Raw genomic sequence first — 18,872 nt, 5'->3', positions numbered from 1 at the left:
GGTACGAGCAGAACATGCGATAACGTTGTAGTCAAAGCAGAATGTGCTACAGACCGAGCTCCAACTAGGATGGCACTTGATCTACTGCTTCATCGATGTCGACCTATTCTTACAAAGATTGATAACTCGCTTTGCATTACTCGAAGATCCTCAACTACTGAGTTTGATTTGTACTATTGTACTATTAAGTATTACCTAGGTGTCTAACGCTTGCGCTTAGAGCCCGGATGTATTACCAACTGTGCAATCTCGCTTTCTATCGAGTCAACGGTTTTGTTGTTGGGGTCACTGTTCTGACACTGGTCAATACCCAATACAGCGGGATCTTGTTCGTCCAAAAAGCTCAGTCCTTTTCTTTTGGCATTCAACGCGCTCTGTCTGATGACTTCGAGAATATCATTGGGGTAGGTCCAGACGTCCATCATATAAAACAGGTGAACAAATAACAAAAATACACTTATTACCCAATGCTACACCAGGTAATCCCAGGGTAATCCCCAGGGAAAAAATCCAATGAATTGAAAGTGATGAGACGTGAGGCCCTAGGAGGCCCTTTAGTATATACAATCTTTTTTCATAGTTGCCAGTTGCTCGATTCTCACCAAAAGGAGGACGATCGAATTAATTGCATTTGCTTGAACTAAATAAACGATGGACGTGCATTTCATTGACAACTTACCTGATGTGCCGATGAGCTACTGATGCAAGACTCGAAATACAATGCTTTCCAAATTGAATACACAGTACAATAAGTAAGCAACCAAAGACGGTTACACAATAGATCGTCAGGATGGTAATCCGAGTCATCGCTTCCGCAAGTTATATGGTGTCGAAGATGATGCACCAGTAGCTTCAACTCTATCAGACTGAGTCTCAATTCTATGTTGTCTACGACCAGATCGTACAGTTCTACCAGTACCTTTGTGATCATTCCCAGGTTTGGTATCGGGGCCTGTGGCAACATCAACCTTGGTAGACTTTACACTCTTTGTTCTGTGATCGCCGGCAGCTCTACGATCTACAGCAATGCCTTTAGTGAACCTCGTGCTCTTGGTTTTTCCGGTTCCAATGATAGTGGGGGTAACTGCGCCAGCCTCGTCTACTACAGTCGAGGATCGGCCCCGTTTTTTACCTTTCTTAGAGTGTTCCTCTACAGTCAGCGGAGGTGCAGCTTCTACTTTTTTCTTCGTTTGTACAATGGCTAGGGAAAGACGGCGCATGAACTCGCTATGAGGAACTCCTTTTTCGGCCATGTCCAGCCCGTCAATATTTAAAACACCAGCGGGACGTTGTTCAGCAGGAATCTTGTCCTCAGTCGCTCTCTCGGCCCAGGAGGATCCTGAAATGCGGAGAACTCCGAGTTCCCCGACTTCAAGACAGAGGTTCGGTAAATCGCTGAGAAGTGGAAGTACGTCGGGCTGAAAGCCAACAATTGGTTTTGTTTTCGGCGAGTTCAGAGTACAATGCGTTGTCACGTACCTGGTCATGGAAGACCTTGGTGGGGTGGAGGTCATCAATTTCCTGCGCAAAATCTATATCCTCTTCATTTGTGGATTTCGATGAAATCCGTACGAACACCCAGAACGATCGTTCATCGGCAAGTTGTAGACAGAATGCCAGGATCACGGTGTTGCTCGAGGAAGATAACAGGGCACAAAATGGTTCGTCCCGCTCATGTTTAAACCACGAGACTATGTCTTCTGCGCTATTCGCCATGAAAACCAGCTTGCCATAGATTTCTACCCGTATATGCACGTCCACAGCTTCAATTTGTTGTGCTATCTTTGTGCAGGTGACCAGTTTCACTGGAGAGAAGGTTGCAGGTAATCCGATGATTCTGAACGCATCCGAAATCTTGCAGGGAGGGCGCAAGAGCGACGCGAGCCAAAAGGTCAGAAAATGTGCAAAATGAGTGGGATGAACGGCAACTTCGGATCTCTTGCAAAAAATCCTGATGAACTTTGCAAAACCGAAGTACGAATTTTTCTTCAGCCAACTTGCGCCAGACGTTATTGTTAAAGGCTCATTGAGCCCAATTTGTGCACAGTCAGGGTCAATGAAATATCCATAATCTTCAGTGATCAGAATCCTGTCCTCTTTTAAGCAGTCAATGCAACCGTTCGAAGTGCTCAAAAAGGAGGTGGCTGCACGGTGCATTTCCACAGTAACGGTGCTAAGTGACCCTAGGATGAATACTCAGTGGTAATAGTGATATCTCGGTTTTCAACATACATAAACCAAGTCCTCTAGAACCAAGTGGCGCATACCAACCGTTGTAGCGAGCCTCCTCCTCCCCCGAGTATTCATGATTATCATGAGGAATGTATTCAGTGATCCGTTCGATATAATGACCGAGTAACGTATGAGGACTGCGGAAACTATTGTGCAGCAAGACAGCAAGGAATGACGCTGTATACCGATGCCTGACCGCAATCAAATATTTAATATAGGGACAAGTGGATTGGACCGACCTTCCACGCAACCATTGCCACATACGATCTAGTAAAGTCTGCCCTGTGACTGAACTAGCAAATTCAGTAGGCATGAATTTGGAGACATAGCGACGATGCTCCTCTGGATCATCGAAGGACCCGGTGTCTGAACACCAGCGAAAATCATCCCACTCGCCGACAGATGACTGGAAGTGTTCTTCGGGAATGATGGTACCAGAAACAACAAATCTAACAGGCAAGTGACCCATTCGTTGGCGGAGGCTGCGTATAATCTCCTTCAAGATTGGATAGTGACCGTATTGGTCTTCGAACGCCTCCTCGTGCTTTCGTGACGCTACGTTTGCTTCGTCTAATACGATGTAAAAAAAATCGTCGATAGATACTTCCCATATGTTTTGTATCTCGTCCAAACAATGCATAATGGCTTCGTCTAAATCCTTGTCATTCAAACGGGCATCAGCTATTGCGGACTTCAGCATGCCAAACGAGTCGAAGGTAGTCGATATATCTCTTGGGAAAATTTGTGATTCCAACCAGCGTTGCCGCTGTTCGAGACAGAAACCTTCCTTGGAACAGATTTCTAGATACATCTTGAATAGAATCAGCCGAGCTAGGAGGACCTCACTAATTGCACGATATGTCAGCCGTAGATTGGTTTGAAGGGATGAGGTGTAATTGGCACTGGAACTGGATGGTAGGCGAGGGGTCCAGCTACTATCCCAACTTATTTCGTTCACGACAGAAGGAAGATCCCCTGCTCCAAGAAAGAAAGTATCAACGGCACATGTCAAATAAAAGCCCCAGTGTAAGCATAGTCCTTCGAAAAGCAACTTGGTTTTGCCTGTACCCGAGGTATTCACAAGAAACCTATTGATTATGTGGTCAATTGCTTGATTTATAGACGTGAAGAAACGCCCTTTACGTGTGGTTCGAAGGGGAAAATATTCGGTCCAGTCTTTTCCTGAGTAGTATATCGTGTTTGAAATTACCCAACTGATGAAGAATAATCAAAGGTATTTCTTCATTCAAGCTCCCTAATGGAATATGCAAGCTTTCAATGTGGTCCGTGGTCTTTGCACTGGCTTCATGCTTCGAGATCCAAAAAGGACGCTTCCATTCGCCCCTGATTATAGGTGCCATCTGGCCATTAGAAGAAATTTTGTGGATCAATTCGTTCATCTTCCGTAAATGGGGATGAAACCGCCACGCATTTTGTGTAACATAAACTGCCGGTGAATCGTGAAAAATTCAATTTCGTCGTACAAGGTTTGGAAAACGCACCACAGATACTATCCAGAGCCTCCGAATCCTGCGATCTATGTGCCTCCCGGAGCTTCTCGTGCAGGGTGGAGTCTTCCGACAAAATCGTGGCACAAACTTCTAACGAGAGTTTCTCGCGCGTATAGGAATGAAGATATCGGGAAGCAAGGTCTATTCCTTCGATGTCGGGAAATTCTTGGAGAGCTTCCTGCTGAGAGCCTGTGAGAGCACACATAGAGGTCCATTTCAACGTATTAATTTATTAACATCATTAGACGTGGCGCGTAGCACGTGCTAACTGGCGCTGTTTGGGCGCTATTTCGGACAAACAATGCTTCGACGCTACATCGATGTCGTCGAAGTCCTGAAGAACGGCAACTGAGCAGAGACGGAAAAGCCCGAGTATTTAAAAGTTTGAAGAGTGTGAAGAAAGCGGAACAACTAGGGAAATCATTCGGTTTGTTTCTTCCATGTTCCAAAGTTCCATGTTCCAAAGTTCCATGCATTCCCGAAACTCGATGTCCTTTCCTCTTCCAACTAGTATACATGTGTAAAGTAATCTTTGTGTATCTCCCAGCATCGACCGTCTCTCTACTCTTGGGGACTGACAAGTGTCGCTCTTCTGGCATAAGCAGGCAAATACAGGTGATACCAGCAAAAGAGAACATAAAACCTTCATACGACGATGTCCTCTGCATCGTTGAATTACCCAACCCACTGGGAACATGAAGGGACGGATGATAGTTTTCCCGAAGAATCGGGGAGGAAAGTTTTGATAGCAACGTACCCTGGAACCTTGAGATAAGCCATCTGCGATTGAACACAAGGATTTGTACAAGATTGACATTCACAGCAATCGTTAAGAACAAAATAAACCAAACTCTGCGACGAACTCCTGTACCGCCTTCTCTCCAATCTCGCTATGCGTTCGAGGACCCCAACGCCATTCGTACTTATTCTCCCCATCCTCGCCATCTAGATTGCCACCAGCTGTAGAAAGGCGCCCGCGTTTACCGCCAGCGGCCTTGGCAGGTTTACCGGCTTCTCCGGAGACGACGCGGTTGATGTACCCTTGCCTAATGAGCAATTGCAGATACGCTTCTATCGTGAAGGTCGCAGTGCCCCCGGTTCCAGACGAGTGATCATGCGCACTACGACCTAGAGGGACACTAGCCCCCATAGGTAAATGTAATTGCCTTAACGCTCCTCGTGGCTCACGGTCGCTTATGAGCCGTCCAGAAGTGAGAATGAGGGAGAGAATGATATTCTGTATGCCGAACGCTGCGACGTTCTCGAGTGCAGGTAATGTAGGGGAAGAGAAGGATAGGAGGGTTCCAGTGCAAGTCGGAGGAGATAAACTTGTAGACTGCGAGCGACGAGGACGACGGCTGCCTTGGATTTGAGATGGTGCAGGAGTACCATCGTCGTCTAGTTCGTCAGACGCATCATCTAACTCGGCTGTAAGGATTTCCTCATCGGGAAGGGCCGCAAGGGAGATCAGTGTTGAATGAAGAATCGAGCAAAGTATATAGGTCTTGCTGCCAGTAGGAGGTGCTGATACATGAACCTTCAGCTTCCGTCTGATAAATCAAGTTCGAGTTAACCTTTCTTTTTGATCCGGTAGCTTTCCCCTCCGTTACCCTGGGTGGCAGGAGGCGCTCCGTCGTCTTCCTCTGATTCTTCATTCAAAGCGGATGGATTGGCAGCGGCAGCGGCTTTGTCCATCGCAGCCCGAGTTCGACAAGCTCCATACCAAACGTATGATTGAGGATGGATTGTGCTCGTTCGAAGACGCGATTGAAAGAACGAGAAGCACGAGAAGACGGACCGAAGACTGTTGATAAAGGATACATTAGGAAAATTCAAAATCTCAGGATTTATATTCCAGCACGCGTCGTTCTGGAACGTAAAGGCATAAAGTAGCTCTATGGTAACAGATAAGTTCCTGCGCATTGGCGCTCACCTTTCCTAGAAATTTCATCTCTTCTCAGCGGCATCCGTTTATGCTCCATAAAAAGGGCCAGCCGAACAAGTTGATTTGCCTTCAAGTTGATATCAACACCTTCTTGACTTGCACCACCTCCGCCTCCTTCGACATCTATCTCTTCGTCGTATGCACCATCGGCATCGGCATCGGCATTACCATCATTCTCCTCTTCTGAGTCGACGCGTTGAGCGCGTGTACCACGCTTTGGTTGCGTTTGACTTGAACCTTGAGACGCCCGACCATATTTAACAGTGTTCGTTTTCTGAGAGCGCGTTTGTGTTGACGAGCTGCCTCGGGCCATGGTATTCCCTTCGCGCGCGAATATTAAATTCAATTTAATTGTTCCAGAAGACCTGGTGATAACTAGAAGATTTAAACGGTATCTTCAACTCTACTCAGTCAGTATGTCACCATGGTCAAGTAAATCGAACTCACCGAATGTGATTGCTACTTCGCTGGTCTTAAACTGCTCGACGTTGTAGTGGCAATGAGAATCAATTCTCCGTGGGAATAGCCGAGCAGTCACAAGTAGGACCGTGTCCCGTGAGGTGACAGATCGTGACTTTATGGTCCGACTCATGATTACTTGTGTTGCCCATGTTGCCAGGATACTTCATTGACGTTGTACTTTACCAGTTGCTCTTCTTCCATGATGTTGCATGTGTTACACTCAAAGAACAAAAGTATCCAGGAGTAAGTATACTATCTCATTCATCGTTTAATTGTACCATGTTCCATATGAATACATGACCTTGTTCTTCTTAGAAGCTTAGCGACGGTATATATTGAATCTAGTCGATACTTAAGCTCAGTCTGTGGGGAATGTTAGTGGAGCAACAGTTATCCTCTCCATACCACTGGCAGACGGTTGTGTCTCTTATAATTCCTGATATCCAGCGCCATCTAATTTCTGGTCGGTCCATATCGATGCTTCCCATGTAGATTTCCATACTGATTATGACGGATTAGACCAGCCCGCCAACATTTCTACTATGGAACAACCAACGAACACCATGCATGCTGGTATGATATGGAAATTGTCGATGGGATTTCCGCTCTCTGCTGACCGCCGATTCTAGGAAGTCAGTGCTTCAATGTGAGTGGGCTCGCACAATCGCTCAATAGCCATGACAAGGAAAGTGAGTCAAATATCTCGGCTAGCCTGGTTCTATATACTCAGTGTACTACGTCGATGTTCTTTCTCATACATAGTCAATCGCCAAGTGATGATTGCCACAATCAAAGCCGAAATGTATAGCTACCTGCAAAAGTATCGGTCTGGAATGATCGATTTGGCGACCAATGCTATAACCACAGAGCCTTGGAAGCCAAATGTGCTGGTTTCGGAGAGAACAATAAAAGCCATAACACAGCTCAACATTCCTCGAGCTTGTGCTCCCTATAGTCATCTTCCCGACATGCTATCACATCGGTTAGGTCGATTTCAGGACGACGCCAAGCTGAAGCAGCGGATGCACGAGTTATTTGGTTCAGAGACTCATAAGTGGGTTGAAATTTCTTTTTCTGCGCTCACACTCGATCCCGACTGAACTCTACGCCTTAAAGAATCTTTGTGAACACGTCCGGTGCTGGTAAAACCAGACTCGTGCTAGAGCATTTGTGCTCCAACTGGGGCTTATATCTCACCTGCCAGGATGATTCACGTATCGGTTCGAAAGACCTGTCTATCGCCATCTCCAACATCAAAGCCAGCCGCTTATTTAAGAAAAGTCTTCCCCCTTCTATCCAACTCCTTGTCAGTACCCAAGATAGACCAGAACATGCTAAACAATCAGCCGGCCGCGCCTTGCGAGACAGGATGGAGGATTTCGAATCCACGCCTGAAGGTCACACATTTGGCAGGGCTCTTGAAACAAACAATGGACTCGTTGCATGCGAGCTGTTCGCCACGTTACTGGCTCGTTTACATATTTTGCATCAATTTCTGGCAACCTTAGTTGAAATTGGAGAAGATATTACCCAACCGATGCACATACAAAACTGGTTGCGAATTCAACTTCACCCTGACCTCTTGTTGCCTCAGAATGAATCAGGGGATATGTTCGCTCAGTTCAGAAATCATATCGCTAAGATGCTTGGTCACTTCCAAGAATTAAAGGACTCCGAGGAGATTCTGTCGGAGTTGTTACAAGATATTCTGGCAGAGATCCGGTCAATACTTCATTTCAATCTGATAATTGTGTTGGATGAGTGTCAGTTTGCCGCACGCGAACTGAGGAATTCTTTTCGCTCAGATGATTGGATCACAAAACGACCACTTCTTCGCCAGATAGCGAAATGCTTGAATGACATATTTCTCGAGTCAGGCGTTCACGGTTCTCGGGCCACCTTCATTTTCACAGGAACGGGTCTATCCAAAGTTGACATCACCGATGCGCTTTCGTCGATCGTTGCAAAAGCGCCACCTTGTGATGACGTGAATGATACTGGAGCATTCGACGACATCGACACACTGCGAAACTACATTGAAGGGTATCTTCCTCAACATGTGTTGCAGAGCGACCAGTTTCCACGGCTTTTGGAAAGGATCTTCCGCTGGCTTCGAGGAAGGTAAATCATGGCTGATCCGATTTGAATGATTATTCTAAAACTTGCGTAAAGGCACAGATTCACCGCAGAATATATATCTGTTGTGTTGCAGAATGGATACAAACATCTGGACAAGCTTCTCAACGCCTACATCTATAACTTGACTGGCTTCGAACCCACAGATTATAGCGGGGAAGAGGTCATTTCAAGATTGATCACCTTTCCAACTCGGGCATTCATTTTCGAAACGGTTAGTGATACGATGAAAGAAAGGATTAAATCATTATGCTACGACTACCTCTTGAGATCAAGACTAGAAGGCTGGCTAGGTGACGACGAGGACGATTACATAGCATACGGTTTTGCAAGAGTCAAATTTTCTGGAGAACTAAAACGCATCAGAATTGACGAGCCCCTTGTTTTGATTGCCTGTGCGATGTGGTTGAACGGTAGTCCTGGGGTGATGGGCGCGCACTCCCTATACAAATATGTGGCCAATCGCATTCAGGATCACAATCCCTCTACCGGTCGAAATGGTTTCGAAGAATTTATTTGCTTTTATCTTCAGCGGGTCTTTCAGACACCTCGAAGATTGGGCCAAGTTTTTGATTTCCTGGATAAAAAGAGTGCGCTGGCACAGAAGCGAGCGACTTTGGTTACTCTTCACATTGATAAAGTCGGAACAAAGCGTAAACTCGTGGAAGGAACAACTGACATTCAAAACATCGGCGAAGCCAAACTTCCAGGAGCGCTCGGCTTAGGAATTGAGTCACTAGACGAAAGTGTCTCTTTGACCGACTGGGTGAAGTTGAAGAGCCATACAGCATTCTGTTTTCCAATGAATGAAATGGGACCCGACATTATGTGCTTCCTCAAGCTACAGGGCGACAAGGAAAATCCAGAAGACTTCACTTATATATGTCTCGCAGTTCAGTGCAAGTTTTATCAAGTAGATGGCGAACTTGAACCTTCTACGCTCAAGGACGCAATTGCTACAGTCACTCCAAGAAAGTTCTTTGCACCACGACACGTACGTCTAACTTTTCATAAATTTATCATAAGATTAGTAGCAGAAAAAATTAACTCCAGCTTGTTGCACAGGTCAAAGATGAAAAGAAAGCAGAAGGGCGGGAAGAAAAACGAAGAGGATTACGCAGGTGTATCTTGCGCGCCTTGAAAAGGTTACCACACAGGGACCCACTGGCTGGCAAATATGGCGTGATACGTATCATTTGTGGCTTCCCTGTGAAGGTCAATCTCGAGACGGCATTCTACAAGCACAAAAAACAGGGTAAGACACCAAAGTACACACAGGATCCTGATGAAGAAGATCATCACCCTTTGGGTCAGTTGAATGCAGACCTCTTGAGTACAGAGACTGCGCATCTACACCCTACGAACCTTCTTAAGGTAATAAAGGGGCGAGCGCGAAAAGAGAAGAAAAAGGGGAAAAGCTTTTGGGACACCTTTGACCCGGCTATTTTGTGGTCAGACTCCGAAGATTCGGAAGATGAGTTGCCAACGAAGACTGGACGACGGAAAACTGGACGACGAAAAACTGCAGACCCGGCGGAGCCCATCGAGTTTGGCAGTCAAGCGCGCATGGTCATTGAGATGTTGGACTCAGACTATTCACGAAGTCGGGGCTTGGACTTGCCTTCAAGACCAAAGCGTAAGCGCGAAGAGATGGATCTGGATGAGCTCGATATTGAGAGAAATGAGGACGAGGGATATGAGGAAGATTATATGGAGATCGAGGAGGATAGCAATGATTACGAGGATGATTACGAGGATGACGACGATAATGATTACAATAGTGACTGAGGAAAATTTCGGAGTTTCTTCACTAGCTTCGCTTGCTGTACGGGAGTATAACAGTAGTATAACGCGTTATAGAATTGCAGGGACAGGTTAGATTGTTCGGAATTCGCCTGCCGGTCAAAATAATTTCCATATCTAGAAGCTTATTGTACGCCCTGCTTAGTAAGTAATCCAACTTGAAATCAGACATGAATATCTTCGAATCTTTCCCGGAAGTCGAAGACGCTACTCTTGGTTCGAAATTCTTGCATGCTTATTTGAACAAAGCTCCTAAGGGACTATTCGAACCCTCCGTGGAACTATGCGCGGCAGGTCTGACGGTAGATCCTGCTCTTCATAGCACACTCAGGTCTGCCCATCGAACACGCGATCTGGATGCGCTCGAGCGTCTCCGCAGTGCGTCTTTTGCAGTCCTAATTCAAATTCAAGTTCTCTAATTTCTTTCATAGCTCATCTGGAGTGGAACTCCTGGCGGTATCATCCTCAATTCTCCGAGATGAACGAAGTGATACTCGCCACAGAGTCTGCTGGGAAGATAGAAGAGATGGCCGTCAAAGAGTTAGAACGGCCCATTTGGATGCCTCGGAAGCCGAATACCAACTCTCAGGTGGCTGAATTCATTCGAAATCTTCGAATACCCTTAGGGAGCTACAAGGATGTCCCTCTTGTGATTCTTGTTAAGCTTGGTAGCTTTCAGCATGACCAATTACTCAAAAAGAGATTGGATAGTATTTTCTCTCCTTTAAACCATACGTGAGTTTACATGATAACTCGAAACTCATGGGCTGACGCTACTTGTTTCTGCAGTTTTCTGGTCAATACCTCGGGCACCGGGAAAACCAGACTTCTCTTTGAAGGCCTTTGTCTTCATTGGGGCTTTTATATCACATGTACCCTTGACAGCTCGCTGCTGGGAGCAGGGGACTTTCCGCATATTGTCAACAATGTCAATCGCAACTCCAGATGGAACCCCGTTTTGCCCCCCATTTCCGACCCTGAACATGCTTCTGCTCTTCAAGGCAACGTACATCTCGTTTACCGCGCCTGCAGTGAGGCCCTATTGGCCAGGCTGCTCGTCTTCAAAATGTACTTGAAAGCATGTTCAAAAGTGGGTTTTTCACATGATCAACGAAGACGTTGGTTAGAGTCTCAAATTTTTCCATTCGACCTCACTTCTGATTTCGATCCTTTCGGCAAGATAAGATATTCAATTCACTGTCTCTGTCTCTCTGATTCAATCCTCGATGAAGCCATCTCTTGTACTCTGAAAGACATCCAAAGCATCTGGGACCTGCCACCTGGGGAATATATCTATATCACTCTGGACGAGGCGAATGCGGCTTCAAAAAAGCATCGGAGGGCCTTTTCAGATGAGTATGGCCGTTATCCCATTCTCAAGGAAATGCTGCGTGCTTTGCGGCGCCGTATGGGCCATCTTCCTGTGAAATTCGTCGTCGCCGGTACCATGATTCCACCCGAACATTTCCAGTCTGCTACGGGAGAGTGGGATGACTTTCGCTGGTGTTCGGATACTGGGTCTTTTGACGATCCAGAGGAACACCGGCGGTATGTTTCCCAATTTCTACCTTCAGAGTTTGTAAGTTCAATGACGGGACAAGCTCTTTTGGATCGCTCATGGCGGTGGCTGCGTGGAAGGTTATTCCATTCCTCTGTACTCTTCATGTCTTGCTAACGAAAGGTTAAGGCATCGCTATACTGCATCTTATATCACAGTGCTACTGGACAGTAGTTTCGAAAGTCCTCACACACTACTGGGAAACTACATTGAGAAGATCTCCAACTACATCCCTCACGACAATTCTGAATACACACATGGAGAAGTGGTTCGTTTCAATCGATGGTATACCTCGATTGGTGACAGCGGGTTAAAGGAAGGTATGCGTGGAAGGGTTATCGCTTACTTTCTTGCTAATTTATAATGCTACAGGATGGATCAGCACTATCGAGATGCACCGAGCAATCATCAGCTTTCTGGTCACTTCGAAAGGATGCATTGACTGTTCAACCAAGGAGAGAGCTCTTGTCAGTGAAGACTACGGTTACTTCATCGACTCAGATTGCTCTAGAATAGTCTTGGATGAGCCCTTAACGATAATGTACGGTGCGGGTTGGTTCAAGCAGACTAAAATGGTTTACACAATTACGACCTTCGATACCTTTCGTTTTCAACATGGTATAGATATACGTGCTTCTCATTTTGCTTTTTTCCTTGCCTTGTCATTTGCATCAATGTTTGATGGTTTATCGGAGGTCTCAGACGCATTCACAATATCTGGAATATCTATGCCTTTTCCAAAGGCGAAACTCGTCACGTTCACTAATATTGGACCTCGACTAGAAGCAAGGGATGCACACTTCACAGATCATACGCCCGACCGACTCGTATTGTTGGCAACCACAATGGAAGATGCGCTGTGTTGGTTCAAACATGAGCGTGATGAACCATTTTGTGTTCTGCAGGATTCCTCGAGCACAAGCGTTACATTGGTCTTTTGTCTTCAATTCTCTGATGCGCGGACCGCTTGGGTCTCCGTTCGTGTACCTTCGACTTTTCAGAACGCCGAAGATCAGGACTTTGCTCGCGACATACAAGATCTTCACCCAAGCGCGATCTTCCGTGATCAGGTAAGGAAAACTATCCAACCTCAGATTTCTCGACATAACTTCCCTCGCAGTTCGATATGGTTTCGCTCCTCGACCAAATACCGGATATCTGTCTCGATGTAGGGCCATCTGGGATGTTGCGTATTTCTGGATCGTTCTGGGTTGAAAAAGCCAATGAAGAGAGCATTCCACATGAACTCTACCCCGCTGGTATTTTGAACGTAGAAGCATTGAACGAGGCTGCAAAAAACATTTCTCAAGACATGCTCTTGCGCCGTCTATCTCGTATTTTCTCTCAAGGGAATGACGCAAAGGTCGCGCCTCCGGTGTCGTCTGTTGAAGCTCCACAAAAGCAAACTCAAAAACGAAGTAGATCCGCGACGATTGGCGAGGACACTGATCCAGCGACTTCCAAGACATCCCAACCCAAAACCAAAAAACACGCAAAAAGCGATCTTGTTCCTGCTTCAGGATCTAGTAGAGCCCGTAAAAATGCGGATAGACATCCGCGATCCCATCGCAGAAAAAGCAAAATTAGCGACGTTGCTACGGGACGTGCTTCAGCTGGTGTTCCTCGCTCCGATCGAGTTGGACCTACTGCCACATCCTCTTCATACAATTTGCGCAAGCGGTGAGCTGTGTTTCGAAGCGTTGTATCGTCGCTGATGCTGTGTAACATTTCATGCAATTTATGAGACATTCTTTACATGCACATCGATGATACTTATGTGATGATTTTTCCGTCTCTTTCGCGCTCCAAATTCCTGAACTTTGCTCTGAACCCAGACTCTATGGTAGATAGATAGATTATGTAAAAGTAAAAATTGCAGGGGGATAATGATACAAAATGAGGCTCAAATACGCTATTTCGGACAAAGTTTAGGTGTAGATTCTGGGAGCCTGTAAAAATTGCGAGCAGCCGATTTTAAAGCTACATTATGGTCCAGTTTGAAAGGTTGGGTGGGCCTCAGCCATTCTCAACAGGCACTACCTCTGGCGTGCGAGGATTATGAGCGGAGCCCACAACATCAAGAAACTTTTATTGTCTAACTATCATCATGGCCGCAGACTCTGGGACCCTGTAAGTTTTCCGCTCTCGTATTTCTTATTGATCTCAACCATGTCTTAAGGGACCCACCAAGTATTGTTTCGGCTTCGAAAAACCCTCCGTTAGAAATTCTTACCCTTCGTGATGGTGGCTTCCCCATTTCGCATCGTGATGCGCTTGCATGGGCAAATCGTGTCCGAGCTGCCAATGGCCTGCGCCTTCTCACTGATGCGCCGCATGATTCAGGATCTATTATGGGGACATTGAATTATGTAGTTGAAGCAGCCGGTGGTGTCAAATGTAATCCTCATGGCCGTATCGAAGCTGGCAAACCATATGAGAAATACAATATTATTACACAGTACGAAGTGGGAGAATGGGTATCCGTAAATGGGGTTGTGGAGCCCAGTGCTTACCTGGTTGAAGGGGAAACTGAAACAATTGGCAAGGAATTGTTGAGACGAGAAGGTGAGTTATCTATGAATTCAGCATACAGCATTCATCTGGATTGCTTTGATAGGTATTGCTCATGAACCATTTACATCATGTTCTACCTATTATTGAATCCAATTGTCTCTTTCGCGGGTCTCTCGAATGAAATTAACTATCGTCGGGTGTCACTTACATAGTACCCCGTGCTGGTATCATCTCCTCTGTCTGCTTTACACCTGCTTCCTTTGGAAAACCAGAATTTTATTCTCTTTCATCCTCATCTTGCCCTTTTCTGCTGAACATTGGAGCTTGAGCGTGTCAAGAATCAATACCATCGATCTGAAAGTCGAGCCCTAATTCATGTTCATCTTTCGAACAAAATATTTATGTCGACGTCGCGAAGTTTGAATTGTTATATATCGATTATGAGGGGGATACGGGGATACGACGGTTTGCCTGAAGAACTGGGGTACAACCACGCACCCTAGATCTCTGAGATAAGTCATTCCTAATTGAACAGAAGAATACATATATGAGAAAAGTAACGTACAAGCACACCGATCGTTCAAAAGAACAAAAAAAGCATACACAAACCCATGTTTTCTCATCATTTCAAATCAACAATGTTCCCTCCGGAAGCCTTCTCAATCCCGTCCATCATCTTCTTCAACTTCGCGGCATTGTCCTGCGCTCTATTGCTTCCCCCAGACCTTCTACCTCCTCTACTGCCACTTCCATCCTGATCATCCTCATTACTACCGATACCCACCATGAACTCTGCGACGAACTCCTGTACCGCCTTCTCTCCAATCTCGCTATGCGCTCGAGGACCCCAACGCCATTCGTATTTATTCTCCCCATCCTCGCCATCTAGATTGCCACCAGCTGTAGAAAGGCGCCCGCGTTTACCGCCAGCGGCCTTGGCAGGTTTACCAGCTTCTCCGGAGACGACGCGGTCGATGTACCCTTGCCTAATGAGCAATTGCAGATACGCTTCTATCGTGAAGGTCGCACTGCCCCCGGTTCCAGACGAGTGATTATGCGCACTACGACCTAGAGGGACACTAGCCCCCATAGGTAAATGTAATTGCCTTAACGCTCCTCGTAGCTCACGGTCGCTTATGAGCCGTCCAGAAGTGAGAATGAGGGAGAGAATGACATTCTGTATGCCGAGCGCTGCGACGTTCTCGAGTGCAGGTAATGTAGGGGAAGAGAAGGATAGGAGGGTTCCAGTGCAAGTCGGAGGAGATAAACTTGTAGACTGCGAGCGACGAGGACGACGGCTGCCTTGGATTTGAGATGGTGTAGGAGTACCATCGTCGTCTAGTTCGTCAGACGCATCATCTAACTCGGCTGTAAGGATTTCCTCATCGGGAAGGGCCGCAAGGGAGATCAGTGTTGAATGAAGAATCGAGCGAAGTATATAGGTCTTGCTGCCAGTAGGAGGTGCTGATACATGAACCTTCAGCTTCCGTCTGAAAGATCAAGTTTGAATTAACCTTTCTTTTTCAATCCGGTAGCTTTCCCTCTCCGTTTACCCTGGGTGGCAGGAGGCGCTCCGTCGTCTTCCTCTGATTCTTCATTCAAAGCGGATGGATCGGTAGCGGCAGCGGTTTTATCCATCGCAGCCCGAGATTGAAGTTCGACAAGCTCCATACCAAAAGTATGATTGAGGATGGATTGTGCTCGTTCGAAGACGCGATTGAAAGAACGAGAAGCACGAGAAGACGGACCGAAGACTGTTGACAAAGGATACATTAGGAAAATTCAAAATCTCAGGATTTATATTCCAGCACGCGTCGTTCTGGAACGTAAAGGCATAAAGTAGCTCTATGGTAAGAGATAAGTTCCGGCGCATTGGCGCTCACCTTTCCTAGAAATTTCATCTCTTCTCAGCGGCATCCGTTTATGCTCCATAAAGAGGGCCAGCCGAACAAGTTGATTTGCCTTCAAGTTGATATCAACACCTTCTTGACTTGCACCACCTCCGCCTCCTTCGACATCTATCTCTTCGTCGTATGCACCATCGGCATCGGCATTACCATCATTCTCCTCTTCTGAGTCGACGCGTTGAGCGCGTGTACCACGCTTTGTTTGACTTGAACCTTGAGACGCCCGACCATATTTAACAGTGTTCGTTTTCTGAGAGCGCGTTTGTGTTGACGAGCTGCCTCGGGCCATGGTATACTCTTTGCGCGCGAATAAGAGATTAAATTCAATTTAATTGTTCCAGAAGACCTGGTGATAACTAGAAGATTTAAACGGTATCTTCAACTCTACTCAATCAATATGTCACCATGGTCAAGTAAATCGAACTCACCGAATGTGATTGCTACTTCGCTGGTCTTAAACTTCTCGACGTAGTGGTGGCAATGAGAATCAATTTTCCGTGGGAATAGCCGAGCAGTCACAAGTAGGACCGTGTCCCGTGAGGTGACAGATCGTGACTTTATGGTCCGACTCAACTTGCCTCGAATTTGTATCATCAGACTACGATCTTGAAAAACGTAGCTCTTCCATGGAATAGTCCGATATTCTCCTTGTACCAAGGCTCATTGTGGGCCAATATGACTCTGGTGCGGGGTAACTGCCAAAATTCGTTAACGAGCTTGCCTCGTTTTTGTGTGAAAGAGAAAGGAAGGAATCTAATGGGCACTCCAACCAACCAATCTAATACACAATATGCGAGTTCACTGCTATCAAATTTATTTAATAGCAAGGGGTAGCGTTGGCAAAGGTTCCGCAAAGCTTTGAGAGCTAAGTACGAAGCTTCGATCAATCAATTTGAATCGTTCTAAGGATTCGATATATTCCTTTGATTAAGGTAGATTCAGCACGATTTGTGCTTTTGGTTGTATTGATTTGGGTATATCAAGAATTGGGGGTTTGAATCAAAGTAAATTAAAACCGAAACACACAGACCCCTACGGAGGGCTAGAACTATGTGCTGGCACAACCACACAGTGTGATTTGCCCTTAAGACCAACGACTGATCCTAAGTTCGAAGAATACCCAAAAACTGGATATACTTCTCGCAGTCACAAGGAGCAGAACACAACATTCCTATACTCACAAGTGCCGGGCCCGAATGGCTGCTAGCGAAGAGGTTTCAGTCTGGCGGGAGTGTGTCTTTCCTTTTTACGGATTAGCACTGCAACGTCGTCCCAAAATCACTTGTATTCCAGATACATCGGATCACTATTTATACATACAGAATATAGAGTCGCACAGTACAATTAATTTAATACAATAAACGTTCGGAACCGCCAGGAAACTTCTACACTCGGTCAGATACCATTTAATTTGAATCTTCATGTCCTTATTTGGCCCATATTGGTTCCAAGATTCTAGTATACCTCCAAACATAGGTAGGTACTTCGATATTCATTTAATTTAATTGTTTTTGGAGGATGACTCGAATGGTGTTCAACTGTCATTGCTGTTCAACACTTACTTCAATCGTTTGTCACCTCGTCCGGAGGCAAATCAGCTCTCCTCGATTCTAATCCTATCAATCTGATTCATCTGGATTAAACTAATTGCTTCTCTCTTTCAATAGACACCCATTGTGCCTATACTCTATCAAGGGAGTTACACATAGTATTCATTTAATTGTATTCTTCAATATTTTCTACATCAGGACTCTTTGACATTCATTTGATATGCCTTCGGAGCCTCGCAGTCTTTTGATCGTTCTTCTAGTCATTTCCCTCAACCATGCAACTTGATTGGTCTATTAGACTAAATCGCAGTCTTTTAGGTTAATGCATGATCTCGTTCTAGAAGGAGTATTTGATAATTCCTGAGTTCTAGAAAGTCATTTCGAGTCAATCCTTGGTTCATGGTCACTTGAGTAAGTTCTTCCAAACTCCTGCCAGTGTAAGGTCCAATAAGAATACCCTTGGTATGTCATATGTGAATGGTCATCCTTCGGATGTAGTCCAAGTCTGGTATAATCCTGCTTGACAAACAGGTAGACTGCTATCCGTAGGTAGTATCGGGGATGGGTAAACTGACCAACTTGTGGTAGTATGGGTATATGGTCCCTTCAACTTATTAGACTGATTCAGTATTGACTTTGATTGTCAATCTGGGTCTCAATTACAGTCCTCTTGATACAAATCTATACGTGAAAATGTCACAATTCACAGCATAGACGTCTAGCCAAAATTTAGGCGTGTCATCCCCCCCTGACAAGACCGTGCCTACAGGTCAATAGCTATAGAGGTTCTGAGGCCGGATCTGGCCCGGGAATGGCCCGGAGCTGAGTATTGGCCTGTAGTACACACTGGGAGTGGGACGTCGGTGAAGCTATTAGCAACACCCTTCACACACTGTTGTGTCCCCGGGAATATAATGGCAAGAGTGCAAGATTGGGATGAGCAGCCTAAATGGGGTTCCTGATGATCCGGGAGTCCGGAAGCAAAGGGTAAAGAAGATATTAAAGACTGGGATAAGAGGGTACACTTGATTTCAAGCTTGACTACAACGTACAAAGTATTCTAGCTTATATACATCCCAGATACAGTCAGAAGACCTCGATGAAAGCTCGGAATAATAAATAAATAGAATGTAGGTCACAAGGTTATTAATCCGAAGTCCGGCCGCTCCGGGCCGGGCCGGGAAGCGTATTGGGTGAATTGCATGCATATGACACCCCCAAACTAAAGAATTTGACCGTCCTTGGTCATTCGTA

General features: G+C 45.8%; 9 protein-coding genes across 9 annotated transcripts; 4 read left to right on the top strand and 5 right to left on the bottom strand.

Annotated features, from left to right (window-relative positions):
• Window positions 1-803: 803 nt before the first annotated feature.
• On the bottom strand, window positions 804-3,948 carry C8R40DRAFT_1178380 (uncharacterized protein; the record flags this gene model as incomplete). The annotated part of the gene is made up of 6 exons (XM_046232862.1): window positions 804-1,418; window positions 1,480-2,183; window positions 2,233-2,423; window positions 2,472-3,320; window positions 3,376-3,679; window positions 3,735-3,948. The coding sequence occupies 6 exons, from the start codon at window positions 3,946-3,948 to the stop codon at window positions 804-806; spliced, it is 2,877 nt and encodes a 958-aa protein (XP_046079052.1).
• An 85-nt stretch (window positions 3,949-4,033) lies between these two features.
• On the bottom strand, window positions 4,034-4,720 carry C8R40DRAFT_887720 (uncharacterized protein). Its single transcript, XM_046236579.1, has 2 exons — window positions 4,565-4,720; window positions 4,034-4,501 (listed from the first exon to the last, which is right to left on the bottom strand). Exon 2 carries the CDS (start codon window positions 4,438-4,440, stop codon window positions 4,120-4,122), a length of 321 nt encoding a protein of 106 aa, XP_046079051.1. The 5' UTR covers window positions 4,441-4,501; window positions 4,565-4,720; the 3' UTR covers window positions 4,034-4,119.
• Window positions 4,573-5,268, bottom strand: C8R40DRAFT_1063205 (uncharacterized protein; the record flags this gene model as incomplete). The annotated part of the gene is made up of 1 exon (XM_046225514.1): window positions 4,573-5,268. A coding segment is annotated over one exon (696 nt), but the record flags the coding sequence as incomplete, so codon positions are not given.
• Window positions 5,269-5,518: 250 nt separating this feature from the next.
• Window positions 5,519-6,083, bottom strand: C8R40DRAFT_887942 (uncharacterized protein). The gene has a single exon (XM_046236580.1). The coding sequence runs from the start codon at window positions 5,999-6,001 to the stop codon at window positions 5,639-5,641; it is 363 nt and encodes a 120-aa protein (XP_046079049.1). The 5' UTR covers window positions 6,002-6,083; the 3' UTR covers window positions 5,519-5,638.
• Window positions 6,084-6,285: 202 nt separating this feature from the next.
• On the top strand, window positions 6,286-10,161 carry C8R40DRAFT_887610 (uncharacterized protein). Its single transcript, XM_046236578.1, has 7 exons — window positions 6,286-6,613; window positions 6,670-6,723; window positions 6,780-6,839; window positions 6,913-7,204; window positions 7,267-8,271; window positions 8,323-9,280; window positions 9,352-10,161. The coding sequence occupies exons 1-7, from the start codon at window positions 6,523-6,525 to the stop codon at window positions 10,072-10,074; spliced, it is 3,183 nt and encodes a 1,060-aa protein (XP_046079048.1). The 5' UTR covers window positions 6,286-6,522; the 3' UTR covers window positions 10,075-10,161.
• Window positions 10,162-10,228: 67 nt separating this feature from the next.
• C8R40DRAFT_887483 (uncharacterized protein) lies at window positions 10,229-13,600 on the top strand. Its single transcript, XM_046236576.1, has 6 exons — window positions 10,229-10,467; window positions 10,521-10,824; window positions 10,879-11,727; window positions 11,777-11,967; window positions 12,020-12,717; window positions 12,768-13,600. The coding sequence occupies exons 1-6, from the start codon at window positions 10,260-10,262 to the stop codon at window positions 13,329-13,331; spliced, it is 2,814 nt and encodes a 937-aa protein (XP_046079047.1). The 5' UTR covers window positions 10,229-10,259; the 3' UTR covers window positions 13,332-13,600.
• A 154-nt stretch (window positions 13,601-13,754) lies between these two features.
• C8R40DRAFT_1178376 (uncharacterized protein) lies at window positions 13,755-14,308 on the top strand (the record flags this gene model as incomplete). Its single annotated transcript, XM_046232861.1, has 3 exons — window positions 13,755-13,777; window positions 13,827-14,212; window positions 14,265-14,308. The coding sequence occupies 3 exons, from the start codon at window positions 13,755-13,757 to the stop codon at window positions 14,306-14,308; spliced, it is 453 nt and encodes a 150-aa protein (XP_046079046.1).
• C8R40DRAFT_887473 (uncharacterized protein) lies at window positions 14,239-14,625 on the top strand. Its single transcript, XM_046236575.1, has one exon. It carries the CDS (start codon window positions 14,339-14,341, stop codon window positions 14,531-14,533), a length of 195 nt encoding a protein of 64 aa, XP_046079045.1. The 5' UTR covers window positions 14,239-14,338; the 3' UTR covers window positions 14,534-14,625.
• C8R40DRAFT_887498 (MAGE family-domain-containing protein) lies at window positions 14,498-16,553 on the bottom strand. Its single transcript, XM_046236577.1, has 5 exons — window positions 16,497-16,553; window positions 16,045-16,444; window positions 15,676-15,915; window positions 14,727-15,625; window positions 14,498-14,660 (listed from the first exon to the last, which is right to left on the bottom strand). The coding sequence occupies exons 2-4, from the start codon at window positions 16,355-16,357 to the stop codon at window positions 14,784-14,786; spliced, it is 1,395 nt and encodes a 464-aa protein (XP_046079044.1). The 5' UTR covers window positions 16,358-16,444; window positions 16,497-16,553; the 3' UTR covers window positions 14,498-14,660; window positions 14,727-14,783.
• Between the last annotated feature and the right edge of the window lie 2,319 nt (window positions 16,554-18,872).

The sequence above is a fragment of the Lentinula edodes genome, assembly GCF_021015755.1.
Source record: "Lentinula edodes strain Le(Bin) 0899 ss11 chromosome Unknown C8R40scaffold_81, whole genome shotgun sequence".
NCBI lineage: Eukaryota > Fungi > Basidiomycota > Agaricomycetes > Agaricales > Omphalotaceae > Lentinula > Lentinula edodes.
Note: the sequence above shows the minus strand (reverse complement) of the source record. Positions and strands in the feature narration are given on the sequence as shown.

What these genes read in the sequence shown, in the direction of transcription:
- C8R40DRAFT_887720 (XM_046236579.1), bottom strand. Translation starts at nt 4,440, where the DNA reads ATGTTCCCAGTGGGTTGGGTAATTCAACGATGCAGAGGACATCGTCGT.
- C8R40DRAFT_887942 (XM_046236580.1), bottom strand. Translation starts at nt 6,001, where the DNA reads ATGGCCCGAGGCAGCTCGTCAACACAAACGCGCTCTCAGAAAACGAAC.
- C8R40DRAFT_887610 (XM_046236578.1), top strand. Translation starts at nt 6,523, where the DNA reads ATGTTAGTGGAGCAACAGTTATCCTCTCCATACCACTGGCAGACGGTT. An exon ending in CAATAGCCATGACAAGGAAA is followed by an intron (nt 6,840 to 6,912) that starts GTGAGTCAAATA and finishes TCTCATACATAG; the next exon opens with TCAATCGCCAAGTGATGATT. An exon ending in TTTGGTTCAGAGACTCATAA is followed by an intron (nt 7,205 to 7,266) that starts GTGGGTTGAAAT and finishes TACGCCTTAAAG; the next exon opens with AATCTTTGTGAACACGTCCG.
- C8R40DRAFT_887483 (XM_046236576.1), top strand. Translation starts at nt 10,260, where the DNA reads ATGAATATCTTCGAATCTTTCCCGGAAGTCGAAGACGCTACTCTTGGT. An exon ending in TGGCGGTGGCTGCGTGGAAG is followed by an intron (nt 11,728 to 11,776) that starts GTTATTCCATTC and finishes CGAAAGGTTAAG; the next exon opens with GCATCGCTATACTGCATCTT. An exon ending in TGACAGCGGGTTAAAGGAAG is followed by an intron (nt 11,968 to 12,019) that starts GTATGCGTGGAA and finishes ATAATGCTACAG; the next exon opens with GATGGATCAGCACTATCGAG.
- C8R40DRAFT_887473 (XM_046236575.1), top strand. Translation starts at nt 14,339, where the DNA reads ATGAAATTAACTATCGTCGGGTGTCACTTACATAGTACCCCGTGCTGG.
- C8R40DRAFT_887498 (XM_046236577.1), bottom strand. Translation starts at nt 16,357, where the DNA reads ATGGCCCGAGGCAGCTCGTCAACACAAACGCGCTCTCAGAAAACGAAC. An exon ending in AGATGAAATTTCTAGGAAAG is followed by an intron (nt 15,916 to 16,044) that starts GTGAGCGCCAAT and finishes CTTTGTCAACAG; the next exon opens with TCTTCGGTCCGTCTTCTCGT. An exon ending in TACCGGATTGAAAAAGAAAG is followed by an intron (nt 15,626 to 15,675) that starts GTTAATTCAAAC and finishes TTCATGTATCAG; the next exon opens with CACCTCCTACTGGCAGCAAG.